The 14,990-nt window shown below is 60.3% G+C and overlaps 1 protein-coding gene across 3 annotated transcripts in view; it reads right to left on the bottom strand.

Annotated features, from left to right (window-relative positions):
• Positions 1-1,150: 1,150 nt before the first annotated feature.
• The window catches only part of LETM1 (leucine zipper and EF-hand containing transmembrane protein 1), a 33,116-nt gene continuing 19,276 nt past the window's right edge, over positions 1,151-14,990 (bottom strand). The window contains exons 7-14 of one of the 3 annotated variants that reach the window (XM_079919888.1): positions 12,824-12,943; positions 11,311-11,442; positions 10,853-10,996; positions 10,297-10,428; positions 7,232-7,366; positions 6,230-6,420; positions 5,044-5,182; positions 1,151-4,106 (exon numbers count right to left, since the gene is read on the bottom strand). In XM_079919888.1, the coding sequence (XP_079776014.1) occupies positions 3,957-4,106; positions 5,044-5,182; positions 6,230-6,420; positions 7,232-7,366; positions 10,297-10,428; positions 10,853-10,996; positions 11,311-11,442; positions 12,824-12,943 (1,143 nt within the window). In that variant the 3' untranslated portion in view covers positions 1,151-3,956. Of the gene's footprint in view, positions 4,107-4,153; positions 4,708-5,043; positions 5,183-6,229; positions 6,421-7,231; positions 7,367-10,296; positions 10,432-10,852; positions 10,997-11,310; positions 11,443-12,823; positions 12,944-14,990 lie in introns of those variants that run through there. The other 2 variants (XM_079919887.1, XM_079919889.1) reach the window with 2 other exon arrangements.

Below are 14,990 nucleotides of genomic sequence, written 5' to 3' on the forward strand. Positions count from 1 at the left end.
CCCCAGGCGGGTGCCTGAATACACTCTCGGCCCCATAGTCTTCAGGGGGCCACATCACCACGTGTAAAAACACATGACGCCACCGGGAACAGAACGTCCCCAGTCGCCCCCCCACCGCAGTTGATGCAGGTTTTAAAGGTTTTAAATCAGGACCCCATCCGGCTGTCCCTCCTCCCGCTACGTGTGGCTTTTGGAGGGGGATGGCCATGGACGTGCTGGCGGCTCCTGTGGGGGGTCATGAGACTTCCCCGGCTGGGTGTCTGGGGCAGTGCCTGGGGCACACAGCCAGCGGCCCCGCACACCCAGCTCCCCACCCCCGTGACCCCAGGGTAGCCATCCGGGTGGGTTCCAGCGTTTCTCCCGTCTGTCCACCACCTGGAATTCTCCCTGAAGAGCTTCCTGGGATGGGCTCTATTTCCTCCTGAGAAAACAGGGTAGTCCCCAATTCTTTCCTGTCACCTGTTCTCGCTGTTTAAGAATCTCCATCAGCAGGGAAAGACTTTCCTGAGGATCAGCTGGGTGTGTGGATTTTTGTTTATGATCGATTTTGTCTTTTTTTGCTACTCACTCTGTCCTCGCTTTGGCCTGAAGTGTCCCTTTAGGTTGGCTGTGGTGTCCCTGGACTATATATAGCCCCCTTGCCCGCCCCGGGTCAGCCTTGCCAGAGCCCTTGGTGACCCTCGATGTGACCTTCTGAACCACAGAAGTGAGAAGCCTCGAATCCTGGGGCACCGGCTGGTACCTGAAGACTCGCACGGCCCCGACCCCGGCCACCTTCTCCCGGGGCCCGGCCTGAGGAGGGTCCAAGTACAGTGGACACACTCAGTCCTCAGCATGAGGGGACTGGGTGCCTGCCGGGGGTGAGATGAACCTGGACAGAAGCCACTGAGGCCCAGCAGCCCCCTGCCCGTGCCTGCACCCCCAGGGACATCTCCCTTCCACACGGGTCACGACCCACGTGCGAGCCCGCAGAATCCCTGGGGCAGACTGTGGCCAAGGCCAGGCTCAGGGAGGGATGGGGTGCAGGTGAGGACGACCCTGGGCAAGAGGTCGGGGCTCAGCAAGGGTAGAAGGAGCCCCCACAGGACCTGGGGCCGGTGCAGGGGCGAGGCCGCCTGAGACAGGCTGGACGTCCCAGCTCACGGGCGGCGGTCTGTCCACGCTGGGAGGATGGGGAGGTAGGACCCTCTGCCTGGCGGCCCTCCCAGCTGGGCCTCAGCTCTCTGCCCAGGGTAGGGCCCCCCTGCCCCTGGAGCCCAGAGATGAGGGCCGGAGAGGCAGTGGGCGCGGGGCGGGGGGGCGCTGCGGGCTGGCCCCCGGTCCGCACACCCCGTCGGCTCTCTGGGCCCTGCCCTGGTGTCGGGGAGACCGCAGTTCCTGAGGGCCCCCTCAGACAGTGGAGGGCACAGCCCTTAGGCAGTGCTGTCCCTGATCCCAGGGGCCCTCAGTCTCTCAGAACAGAATTCCACCCCCTAGGGCTGGCCAGGGTCCCAGCCCTGCCCACCAGGGACCACCCCCCACCCCGGGGCCTCTGAGGGTCGGGGAGAGGAGAGCCTGGTCAGGCAGTGGCTGCCGCGCCGACCTGACAGACAGACCGTCACAGGGAAGACAGGCCATCACGACAGCGCTTTATTCAACCTTCTCCTTACATCAACTCGAGTGCCTAGTCACCAGCACAGTCTGAGGGGACAGGCAGGGCACGCGGTCACAGCACAAGGGGACACCAGAGGCCAGGACCAGAGCGCTGGAAGGCCCTCGTCACGCTCTCCTGCGCGAGGCTGGGGCCAGACGCTCAGGCAGCTCCGCCATTTCCCGCCCTGACTGCCGCTGGGCCACGCGGGTCACAAGTCTGGTTTTGAGCTGTTACAGGAACACAAATTTGATATTTTAATAAAAACACTATTTCTACAAAAGGTGTTTACACACAGCCCAAGGAGGCGGCCCTCAGGCCAAGCCGGCCCTGGGCCCCTGGCGGACACGCAGACAGAGCTGCCAGCGGCCCAGGGCCCGCCGTGAGGAGCACTGCCTAGCGGTTCTTCTCTGCAAGTTACCAGGTGCCCTTCCTTCTCAAAGTCTGGATTTGGATATTCCAAAGCGACTCTGGAAGCCACGTGCCAACTTCCTGAATCCCTAATGAAGAAACCGGTGTTTAGGTGGAGCGAAGGAAGAATTCCCATTCTGCGTCACAGATCCCGAGGACGTCACAGATCCCAAGGACACAGGCGCCCTCTTGAGAAAGCTCGGGAAGGCCGGGCACAGGCACCGGGCACTCAGTCAACAGACGGCGGCCCTGACGCCTCGCTCGTCACATAAGACTCTCGTTCCCAGGGCCGCGTTCCATACACCTGCACCCGGGCACCCCTGTCAGCGGCAATAAATAAAGTTCAGGACAGTAAAAACAAGCAACGCGAAGGGGGAAGCCTGCAGCAGACCGTGGCCCACGGTACAAACACCAGCGAAGGGTCCCGCTGCACTGGGGGCGCAGACACGCACGATCTGGGAGGGCGGGGGGGGGGTGCGGGGTGGGTGTGCGATGGCAGCGACGGGGACGCCCCGGGCGCCTGGCGAAGGCAGCGAGGTGAGGACGGAGGCGGCAAGGACGACCCCATCCGCGGCACGCCGGCTACCACGAAGTTCACGAGCAAGCACGCTTCCGCAGCGGAAAACCAGGCCACTGAAACACGTGTGAGAGGACTCGGAAGTATCAACTAAGCGTGGGGAACGTGCCTCTTGAATAACCGAATGAGGAACCCTTTAGAACCACTGTCCCTTTACGAAGGTTTACATCTGAGAATGCAGAAGCTTATGTTGTCGAGTTTCTTCTTTAGTGGCTGGGTAGAAAGTTTCAAGTAACTTGGAAGCGATCATCTCGTCGTCGTCCTCCCTCAGCTCCTCTGGCCACTCTAGGCCCACATCTTCCGATTCCTATGTCTGTTCTCCCCCAAAGAACGTTCTTGCCGTACCTGACCCAGCCTTCGCGTGGGCAGCCGGACAGAGCTGGGGCCGCAGGCCGCCCAGCACCCCCGCCCCCCCCGCCACGGAGCACCGGCCTCCCCGAGCTGCCGGTTGTGGACCCATCACCGGACACGCGGTGACACCCGCTCCGAACACCCCAAATGAGGACACTTCCTAAAAGCACAACAAATGACTGCACCCGAGACGCTTCACTGTCCAGGGCTTCATTAGCACCTCTCCTGGCATAATTACGTTGGATTTACTCAGGTGGGCAGACTGTCATGTGAGGAAATTCTGTACCAGTTAAGTGGTTAGGGTTAGGTGAGAATCAAAGAGAACTCAAGAAAGAGCTCGGATACACACGTCAGAGCGAACTTCCAGGAGACCTGACATCCGCGTCAGAGAACGCGGCCCTCCAGAGGCCACGGAGATGACGGGCGTGTTGCTCACTCGCTGCAGGTGTGAGCTTGGGAGCGCGCACGAGTGGCTCCTATTCACACTGATCTGTGCGAATCCAGGCCCACGACTCACGCAGCGTCCTCTCCAGGCCGAGGCGGCTGTGTCTGCACGACTCCAATCCCACGCCTGGGGCTCCATGGGCACAGGGAGTCCACGCGGCCGGTCCTCTCTCCTCCCGCAGCAGACACCGCCAGGGGACACGCGGGGAGGCCCGAGCCGCTTCAGGAGCCCAGGGGGCTGTGCAGGGCCACGACCCCCGCTGCCGGCAGGCCGCATGCTTGCCTGCCACAGCTGGGACCACACCAGCACTGGGCCACCGCGTGAATCCAGAGCAGACTCCCTGGAGGGGTTCAGGGATCCAGACTGGCTGAATCTTCGTGGAATGATGGAAATTAAAAATTACCGATTATGAAGTCTCTGATTTATTCCAGACAAAATATTAGATCTGTCTCTAAGAATCACTTCAAAGCAATAACTGTCACGTTAGGACCGCCGCGGCAGACGCACAAAGGGCCACCAAGGCACCTGCGAGCCGGCGGGCCCTAACTCTTCACCTCTGCGGCCTCCTTCTCGGCCTTCTCCTTGGCCTTCTCCCTCTCCTCCACCTTCTCCTCCTTCCCCAGCGTGGCCACAATCTCAGCCACCTGGCTGGTGGAGATGTGGATGTCTTCTTTGTCCACCAGCTCGATCACCTGCACACACGGGAAGGGACGAGGGCCTCAGAGGTGGCTCTGCCCCTTCACAGCATGAAATCTCCCCTCAGGACACGGAGGGCACACGGCACACGGCCACCAGGCTGGGATGGCCTTTGGCACCCATAGGCCACGCTGTCCTGCCGGGGGCCCTGGGTCCTCCATCTGCCCCGGTCTTCTGAGGGCCAGACCCCCACCCGCACGGAGCCAACAGGCTCCACAGCCCCAGCCCAGGCTATGAGCCGCCAGGGAGCGGGCCCAGGTGAGGGCGCCAGCTGTGCCTCCCTCGGGTCGCAGGGCTGCAGGAAGGTGGGATGGACGACACAGCGAGGCTGCCGGGCCGGGCCCTGCTCGGGCAGAGCGCCGTGAGCACCGAGGAGGGGCCCCAGACGGCGGGCCCCGCCCAGCCACTGCTGCCGCCAGGGTGATGGCACTCGGCCCACGAGCGGGGAAGGCCGTGCTCCCGACCAGAGTGGCGTCCGCTGACATTCTAGGCAGACGTTTGAGTGGAAAGTCCCCGACGGGCTGGAGAGACCCTGGAGCCATGAGAGCTGCCGGCGAAGGCGTGCTCTCCACAGGAACGCCAGAGCCCACGGCCGTCCTGTGGAGGCGGAGCCCCGTGCAGGTCGCCTGGGCTGCCCAAGCTCCCGGCACCCTCTCAGGCCTCCGGCCACCCCCAGGGGTCCCGAGGCCCAGCCCCGAGGGCCACACGCGTCCCCTCCGGGCTGCCATGGCCCAGCCCCCCCAACACCATGCTCCGCAGACCCGGCCAGGGCTGGGCCAGGGGAGGCCAAGCAAGAGCCGGTGGCCTGCTCTGGACGGACGGCCTCACTGCCCTGACTCCACTCTGTTTGCGGCGAGGGCAAGACCAGCCCCAGGGGCCTCTCGGGTGGACGCACAGGTGGAAAAGGCTGCCAGCAAGACCCCCACGACCCACCTTGACGAGGTCGTCGATGTTGACCTTGCCGTCCTTATTTTCGTCCAGGGCCGAGGCCAAGCTGATGAGCTTGTTTTCGGGAATGTGCTTGATTTGCTTCATGGCACTGATGAGCTCAGCAACGCTGATGACGGTCTCCCTGGGGAACACAGCCCGCATGCGGCACAGCTGGCGCCCCCTACAGCCTCACTGGGGCCCCGTGGGTCAGACCTGCCCTGGACAGCCCCTCCCTCCAGAGCTCCCTCGCCCCGTCCTCTGGGAACACCCAGCCAACTTGGACACAGCAACAGAAACCACCGCCCCGTCCAGGGTCTCCTGTGTGTGCGCAGCCGCCCAGCGAGCCCGGCCTCTCCAGTGGGGACGAGGCCAGTGGGTCCCTCAGGCCTGCGTGCGCCCTGGTCAGGGTGGGAGGGGCTGAGTATGGCCACACTGCCCTCCAACCAGGTGGAGGGCAGTGGGCCCACACAGCACAGCAGGTCAATCCAAGCGGGGACACTGGCCTCGCCCGGGGGGAAGGGCCGCTGACCTGAGGACAGCGGGGGCCCTGCAGCCAGCCCGCCTGCCTGCCCCCTGGAGACGTGGGCGCTCGTGGTGCGGTGTCTGGCCCACGGGAGCGCCGAGTGTCAGTCGCTACCACCTGGGGGGGTTTCATTTGCCCGGCAGCCACTCACACGACACTGGCCCCCGCTGGCTGCTGTCCCAGGCATGTGAGACACACCAGTGCAGAGCCGGCCCCCACGCAGGGGGTCATTATTGAGTTGCCTGTGTGTAGGGGTTCAGGAAGAGGGAGGAGGCTAGAGGAAGGGGAAAAGGGACAGGGAGAGGCTGGTGGTTCCCAAGGGAGCTGTGATCCGAAGGACACTGTGGAAGGACTGGTGACAACAGCCTGGAGAGAGCTGGGGGAGGGGCGGTGGACACAGGGAGAGCAGGCAGCCGTGGGCTGACAGCGCTGCACCGTGTGTGCGTGCGCTTGTGTGTGTGAGCACGCGCGCGTGCAGGGAAGACCCAACTTGGGGCCGCTTCAGTGACAGTGTCGTGGAGAAGTGGGGACACCTGGGTTCTGGCTGCAGCCGCTAGGTCAGAAGGGCGGGGCAGCTGGTCACCAAAGCTGAGAAACGCGCTCTGGTCAGAAAGGCCCTGGGCCCCCCCGGGCTCCAGGCCCCCGGCAACCGCGTCGCACACTCACCCTGCAGGCGAGCCCTCGGCGGCCACGCCCAGCTTGCCAGCCTTCTGATCGGCCTCCAGCTGCGTGAGCAGGCTGTCAATCTGCCCGATCATCTGCTGTACCCGCTTCGTCAGCCTCTTGCTGGCTTTAGACTCTTCCACGTAGATTTCTTTGCCAGTCTTTGAAAGTTCCTTCTTGATCTCCTGCAAGTCCTAATAAAATTGTTTGCTTGTAAAAAGACTGCCTTAAAACTAAAAGAGAAACCTTAAGTTCACCTTGCAGAAGTACTGGGTTAACCCAGACTCCATCATCAAGGTGGAACGGTCTAGGCTGTGCGCAGAGCAGCCCCATTAACTGGAGCCACAAAGCAGCAGGCTTACTGCTGTCTATCATGCAAATTGGTTCTCACTGCCAACTCAAGCACTGTTTTTGTAGCAAAGGAAATGAACTCTGTCCTGAACCCCCGACTTTCTTCCTGACGGTGAAAGAATCCAGGAATGGTGAGTGCCTTCTTAAATTCCAACTTGTGGTTTTCCCTAGGAGCAAGCGTTACAGGGAAGAACGGGAGGTGAGGTGGGGACTGGAGAACCCACACAAGAGGGATGCCACGACAAAGTTCAGAAAATAACAGATTATTTTTACCAATCTTAAAATAAATAAATAAATAAATAGTATGTAAGAAAGAAGTCTCTTTTGGGGAATCATGAACAAAAATAAGATTTCATATACCAAGTGACCAGACTGTTCATCTGATACCTTCATGTGTTTAGAAACTAAAAAGATATATGCGTGTCATCGACAAGGGCGAATGGCCAGCATTCCAGGGGAAAGTGACAGAGTGGGATGACTAGAAAAGTTACTGAATAAGATTTACTTAAATTCAGTTTTCTCTCCAAAGACCATTTGGCCAGCTTCTCCCTTATCTGACGGAGGCATCACTAAATACTCGGGGCAATGCAGCCTGGGTTTACTCTGTGTGTAGCCTCAGCCCCGCCCCCGCCGCCCCCCCCACCAACTCCGCACCTCGCTGTAGTCCTGGACGTCCTCCTTCAGCAGCTCCAGCTCCTCCTTCTCTTTCGTCAGAGATTTCTTCTGACCCTTCAGTTTCGAGCAGGCATCACTGAGTATGTCAATTTCCTCCTGAGTTATTTCCTCTTCCTGGAAAGAAAATAAACAAGCAAACCGAAACCCTACATGAAGGGGAGTAACTGGCTTTCCCCCGAAGGCTTGGCCACTTTTCTATCCGTGTCCCGTGTCCACACTGCGCGTGCCAGTCTTGGGCTCTGGGCGAGGCGACAGGCACCTGCAGTCACCGTCTTCGCTCTCCGAGGGGCCTCCTGCACCCGAGCGCACCTGTGCAAATGTGTCTGGCAGACGTGCATAGCCACGGAGCGACCACCACCCGACAGAGAAGTATCGTCACCCTGAAGGTTTCCTTGTGCCCACGTCCCCACCCCAACCCCACTGGCCTGCCTTCTGCCACGACAGCCTCGTTTGCTGGAATTCTGACAAACGGTATCACATGGCTCGAGCTCCGTCACCCTGAGATTCACCCACATGACGGTGTGTTCCTTCTGACCGCCGTGCACGATTCCATCCGCAGATACGCCAAACCTGCTTCTCTCCATCGTCGTGGCTATTCTAGGTCCTCTGAATTTCCATATATGTTTTAGAGTAAGTCTGTCAATGTCAACAACAAAGCCTGCTGGGATTTTGATGGTGTTGAATCCACAGATCGGCTGCGGAGAATTAACATCCTACCAACACCGAGTCTTCACATCCACGAGTGCAGTGAAGCTCTCCGTTTAGTTGCTGCTTTACTCTACCTCAGCAACACTTTCCAGCATCCTGTACAGGTCTTCATATCTACTTTCAAACTTTCCCTAAGTAGTTCGTTTTCTGGATACTACCGTGTGATATGCTTCTTAGAATTTCAGCTTGATTGTTCGTTACTAGTACAAACAAGTACAATGAACTTTTAGGTGCTCACGTCATCCGTGAATAGTTTCGCTTCTGTGCGATTTTCCTTGTTTTTCTCTAACCATCCTGGCCAGTCCCGCAGTCCGATGCTGAACCGGTGGTGACAGCAGACGCCCGTGCTACCGTTAGGGATCCTGTGACCGCAGGGGCCACTCTGGCTGCTTTAAGTGGGGTTGAGAAGGTTCGCTCCCGCTGGTTTGCTGAGAGACCTTTTCAATTGAGAAGAGACGCTGAATTCTGCCAAGCGCTTTTTGTGCATCTGCTGAAATGATCGTACATGGTTTTTCTCTTGAGGCTGTTAATGTGCTCGTTACATTGCCTAATTTTTTTGTATTCCTTGGACAAACCCCACCAGGTCACAGTGTATTATCCTTTCTACAGAACAGCTGCATTTCACTTACTGGAAACTTGTTGAGAATTTCACACCTGTGTTCAGGACAGATGCTGGTCTGTAGCTGTCTCGTATCCACCTGGTTTTGGCATCAGGGGCAGCTCATCTCAGAATATCCTCTTCTCAACTTTCTGCCAAGAGCTTGTGTAGCACGGGAAGGGTTTATTCTTCACATGTTTGGACTCACCAGCAACTTCACCCCTGAAGCCATGTGGGTCTGGGGCTTTCCCTGTGGAGAGGTTCTTCAGCTACCAACTCAACTTCCTAGAGCTATTCAGGTCTCTGTCTGAGTAAATGGTCAATACCGGTAAGACCCAGCCTTGTGCTGCAAATAGGAAACGGCGGTGCCCCGACTCTCTGTGGCATCTTTCCAACAAACCAAGGTTCTTCAGTGTTAAGTTTTTAAAGGTTTGTGCTCCTTGCTAAGAAATCCTTAGCGATCCTTAGTTCATAAGCTCTCCGGAGAGTTTAAATGTCCTTTCACGTCTAAGTCTTGAATCCACTGGAAATGGAATGCATCTGTTTCCATGGAGACAGCCAACCATCCTGGCCCTACTGCTGACGAGTGACCCCTAATCCCAGACCACGCTCCATGGGCCCGACCAGGCCCCGCCTCTGTTCAGCTTCCTGGCCTCAGCCCCAAACTGCCTTCAAAATGACCCTGGTACCTCGGTTCCTGACCCTTCCCAGGGTCACCCTTCAAGCCTAGGTCAGCCCAGGCTCCCGGGACCCTCCTCCTCTCAGCCTCTCCTCAGTGACAAGAGCGTGTGGGTCTTCATCTGTCTCCTGGGCCATCACCGGGCGAACAGAGGCTCACCGGACTCATCCCAGGCTACGCCAGCCCCTTCCCACCACACCACACCACACCACACCAGCCCTGCAGCCCACAGCTCCCTTCACCAAGACCCCCGGTGTTGATGCTTTATGCTTTCTCTTCTCATACGCACAGGACTGGAGGACACTCCTCCCTGAGGCCCTGCAGTGGGGCCCTTCCCTCCACCTCCAATGACCCCGCAGGGCCCATCAGGGGTCAGTCCCCATCCACCCGGCCCTCAGGACACGTGACGAGGCCCACCCCTCCACCCAGGTATCAACACACTCGACTTCACGCGCACCCCCCACCACAGCCTCGTCCCCCCTCTGACCCCTCTGAATGCGGTGGTCCCCCACCCGCCCCACCCCGGGACCTCGCTGGGAATCCCCAGACATAAAGCTGCCGTCCTGGTTTCTGTCTCCTACTCCAGCTGCCCGACGCTGCTGCCGCCCATCTAGTAAACACCTCCTGCCCCCAACACGCCTTCAGAAGCTGCCCTGCCCATCATGTTCCGTGTGCCAGGGGCCACCTGGCGGTTCCCCCGGCAGAAGGCGTCTCATGAGGAACATGGGCTACAACCACGACGGCGAGGCTGCCAGAAGCGAGCACGCCCAGCGCGCACCGCACGTCGGGCCCCCTGCGCCGGGCAGCTGGGAAGGGGACAGCAAGGGGGGCTTCCCCGCTGGGGGCCCTGCCACGCAGAGCACAGGGGCCGCAGCCAGGGCAGGGCCGCCTCACCCTCCCCGGCCTCGCTCTCCTCGCCCCTCGACCATCCACCGTCACCCTGAGAAGCCAGGCTGCGGCCTTCCGGCCCCACTTCCTCGGGAGCCCCCACCCTGCAGGCAGGCTCGCTGGCCCTGTGGTGCGGCTCCAACACCGCTCCCTCCAGGCGGGCGCCGTTACCTTCAAGCCCTCTAGGACGGGCGCGCTGTCCGTCAGGGCCTCGGACGGCAGGGTCACATCAGGCACTTCCGGCTGCGGCTCGACCACCAGCCTCCCAGGGGCACCTTCTGCCACCACTTCAGGCTCCACTTCCTTCTGAAACGCAAAGCCTCTGCCGGCTCAGCACCACCCGTCAGACCGTGGCCTTCCCAGGCATCCACACCGGCAGACGTGCCGCTGGCCAGAGGGCCGCCAGGCGCGGGGCAAGGTCTACAGAGCCCGGCCGGCTGGCAGTGGGGTCTGCCTCCGCCCGGTTCCACCGCAGGACCCTCCACGTGGGCGCAGCGCGTGATGAGCGCAGTCACGCAGCTTCTGCATCCACGCCCCAGCACCTATGGGCTGCCGGAGGCCTCGGTCAGGTCGCCACAGCCTCGAACCCCAGCTTCGGGGCCTCAGGGCCGGCCGCTTGCGCTGACTGGCGCCCGAGCCGCAAGAGTGCGTCTGCCTCCCCGTGCCCCCACCCCACCCCCACCCCACCCATGGGCCCAGCCCTTCCACCGCCCGGCTGCCCGCTCACCGCCGCCTGGGACCGCCTCTGCAGCTCTTTCTCACGATGCTCCTGCTGGATGGCCGCCTCCTCCTGCAGCGTGGCCTCCAGCTTCGCCTTGTTGTCCACCTGCTCGCCCTCCACCTCGGCCACCTTCACCTGGGCCTCCTTTGCCTTCAGGGAGGGGACACCCGTGAGCGCACTTGGAAGCGGGGCAGGCACACCCCCACCAGAGCAGCCCACACGGCGCCCGGCCCGGATCTCGGGGTGTCTTGGCCATCAGGGCTTGCTCTCCGAGGAGCAGGAACCCCGGCTGCTGGGAAACGCCCTGAGGACCCCAAGGGTCACCTTCTGCACGCACCGCAGGGCCCTCAGCGTGCAGAGGGCAGACAAGAAAGGAGGGGGCGAGTGGTGGGTCCGGGGGCTCCCCCAGAAGGGAGAGGGCCCCCGGCAGAGAGAGCAGCAGAAGGGGGCCTTGTAACACGCACCACAATCTCCGGAAGGGTCTGCAGGGTGGACTTGAGCTGGTCGGCGGGAGAGAGGGTGTCAGGAAGGTACATGGCCCGGGACAGGATGAGCAGCGACGTCGGGATCTCCTGGTGCAGGTGCAGCTCCAGCCACTGGAAGTGGGAGGTGGAGACCCAGACTCACCTGCCGGCCTCATCCCACCCACGTTTCCTGTGACCCGGGCAAGGGCTTCTGGCCCTGGAACTTCCCTCTCTGTTCTGGTTTGCGTAGGGGAGAGGAGGAGGAGGACACTGGTGGCAACAACCACGGCGGCACCTGAGTGGGCGGACCCGTACGTCCCCCGAGCGAGTTCTCCCGGGAGAGACCCCGCAAGCTCTGAAGGGCCTATTTACCGCTGTGCTAACGCCCACTGCCCGCCTCAGTCACGGGAGCAGGAGACACCCCGCAGCGAGGCGGCAGGGCTTATAAAACACTGAGCGAGACGGCCAGGTCCTGTTCCCAAAGTTCTTCACTTAACAATGGCACAGAAACTCCAAAGGTGGCGCTGGTGAGTTCATTCGGCGTTTGAGGTTTGCACGGCTACCGTGAGCTGGGCGCTGTTTGAGGCTATTTTAGCGACAGACAATGTGCAAACTGACAAAAGAGCCCCCGACAGTGCTCGGACACAAGGTAGACACAGAACAAAAGATGGGGCGAGAAGAACTCCCAGAACGGGGAGAAAATGCCGAGCACAGGCTAAACGACGAGAGAAGGAAGACACCTGAGCCCTTGGAAACCGAAACACCCCGAGTCCTGACATCCCTCGGGCACAGTGCCCCACACTCGAGCGCCCCAGGTGTGCTCCAGCCCAGGCGGACCCAGGGCACCCCTCACAGAGGAGGGTCTGCGAGGGGACCCTGTTGGAGACAAGGGCAGTGAAGACAAGGACGAGAATGCACTGCCCACTAAGCACCGTCTGTGTCAGCAGGGGGGGCAGCGGGTGTCAACAGATCTGTCTACACTGGGAAGACAACCCGAGGGGGTGCCCAGCTGGCGCCCTGCCCCTTTTGATACGAAGGCTGCGTTGCTGTGAACGTTGCCTACCCATCATCGCATCCACTCAGACCCATGCCGGCGGGGCAGGCCTGTGGCCCTGCAGAGCCGGCCCCTGGCTTCTGCCCGAGGGCCCCCTCTGAGCGGCCGGAGAAGCAGGGTCACTCAGACCCAGGCTGCCAAGAGCAGGGGCTTCGGAGGTCGGCCTGGCCTGGGTCCTACTTCCCCAAACACCCCCTGGCCTCAGTTGAGAGTCGTACTGGAATTTCAAAGGAAGCTGACCTCGTCCTCGTGAGTCCACGGAAGACGGGGCGGAGGGAAGAGCAAGCACAGCGAAGGCAACCAAGAGCTGGGGAGGGAGATGGGAGCGGCGCCCAGGAGCGGCGGGCAGCCACCGCGCGCGGAGCGCACACAGGCCCCGGCGCAGGCGGCAGCTGAGCCGGAGCACCTCCCGCCCCCTGCTGGGACGGAAGGGCCCCCCACCACGCCGCAGGTACGCACCTGCTTCAGCTGGCCCCGCAGACGGTCTTCCGTGACGCCCAGAGCCCGCATGCCTCGCGCCCGACACGCCGCCTGTAGCTCCTTGACGTTGAGGCTGTCCACACCCTCCTCAGCAATCAGCTGTCAAAGGAAGCCAGCAGTTACCTCCTGAAGGGTCACTACGGGTCTGTGCTGTCTGCATTCGCACGCTTGGGAACTAAGTGTCTGATTAGAAACCACCTTCCTGGGCTTCCCTGGTGGCGCGGTGGTTGACAGCCCACCTGCCAATGAAGGGAACATGGCTTTGAGCCCCGGTCCGGGAAGATCCCACATGCCGCGGAGCGGCTGGGCCCGTGCACCACAGCTGCTGGGCCTGCGCTCTGGAGCCTGCGAGCGACAACGGCTGAGCCCGCGTGCTACAGCTGCTGAGGCCTGCGTGCCTAGAGCCCGTGCTCTGCAACCCCCCGCTCGCTGCAACTAGAGAGGGCCCGTGCGCAGCAATGAAGACCCAATGCAGCCAAAAATAAATAAATAAAATAAATACATTTATAAAAAAAAGAAAGAAACCACCTTCCTACTATGCTTTGCCAAACACAAGATAAACCCCCACTACCAAGGCCCCGATTCCAGGTTTGCAGTGATCAGACCTTCTGACAGAGGGTGGGACCTTAGGGTCAACAGCCAGGATCCACCCCGAGATGCGAAGACACCCACTCAGGGCCTGCTCTCTGCCCAGGGAGCAGCCCTGCTGCCCGAGCCCCACGCTTCTCCCGTCCTACACTGTGCAGGGACGAGGGGAGAGGCGAGGAGGAACAAAGGGCAACAGTGCCACCTGCTCCCCCCATTTAAACCCCCCAGTGACCCTGTGAGGAGGACACGACCGCTACCTGCGTCAACTGTGAGACCACTGTAGGTGGACGTGCAGCCACACGGCTCCTCCCCGTGGCTAACACCTTGCAACGTGCAGTATCAAGCCACCGCCGGGACGCGATGCCGAGCCAGTCCAGGCAGAAGACACCTCTGTCCCCACGAGGACCTCCCACCCCGTCTTGACCCCTGGGAACCAACCACCAATCCGCTCTTCGTCCCTGTGATTCTGTCACTTGAAGAGCATTACAGGGATGGGACTGCACAGCGCACAGCCTTTGGGGACTCCTTGAGGATCCACGCGGTGTGTGTAGTAATGACCCACTCCTTTCCTTCGTGAGTCCACTGCCTGGTACAAACGCCCTGGTTTCACCGTTCGCCCGTGAAGGACATCTGGGTGGTTTGGTTCCTTTCCCCGTCTTCCCGTGGGGCACGTGGATCCCATCTGCACTTGTCTCCTGCGCTTCTGAGCACATGTCTGCGTCCATTTTCAGGGGCTGCTCTGGTATCACATGATGTGCCTACCTCATCATGGAGGGAACGTGGTGGCCTCCCCCCTTTATCCTCCCGCACTTGTCGAGCTCATCCTAATGTCACCTACTGACACAGCGCCCCATCTTCGCCTCCACCATCGCACTTTACTTAGAAGACACACGAGCAGAAGCAAAGCCTGGTGCTTGTGTTCTTTCTTCCTGACGCCCTAAGGTTCCTCTAGGCTCTGCTGGTGGCAAATTGTCGTAGTTTTCCTTCACCTGGGAACGTCTTGATTCCTCCCTCGTTTTTATCTTTGCTGAATCTAGGATTGAATTGACCGAGTTCTTTTTTTTCAGCACACGAAAAATACTTTCCAGTTCCTTCTGGCCTCCATGGTTTCTGATGAGAAATGCACTGTCATTTGAATTGTTTTTCCTGCAGGTAAGATGCCATTCTCTCTCATTGCTTTCAAAATTATTTCTTTTTTTTTTAAATAAATTTATTTTTATTTTTGGCTGCGTTGGGTCTTCGTTTCTTGCATGTGGGCTTTCTCTAGTTGCAGTGAGCGGGGGCTACTCTTCGTTGCAGTGCGTGGGCTTCTCACTGCAGTGGCTTCTCTTGTTGCAGAACATGGGCTCGAGGCGCGAGGGCTTCAGTAGTCGTGGTGCACGGGCTTAGCTGCTCCACGCCACGTGGGATCCTCCCGGACCAGGGACCGAACCTGTGTCCCCTGCACTGGCAGGCAGATTCTTAACCACTGGGCCACCAGGGAAGCCCCTCAAAATTACTTCTTTGTCCTTCACGTTTGCTCATTTGACTATGGGTCTTTGTGTGGCCTTCTTTGTGT

Source organism: Stenella coeruleoalba (genome assembly GCF_951394435.1).
Source record: "Stenella coeruleoalba genome assembly, chromosome: 4".
In the NCBI taxonomy this organism is placed as follows: Eukaryota; Metazoa; Chordata; class Mammalia; order Artiodactyla; family Delphinidae; genus Stenella; species Stenella coeruleoalba.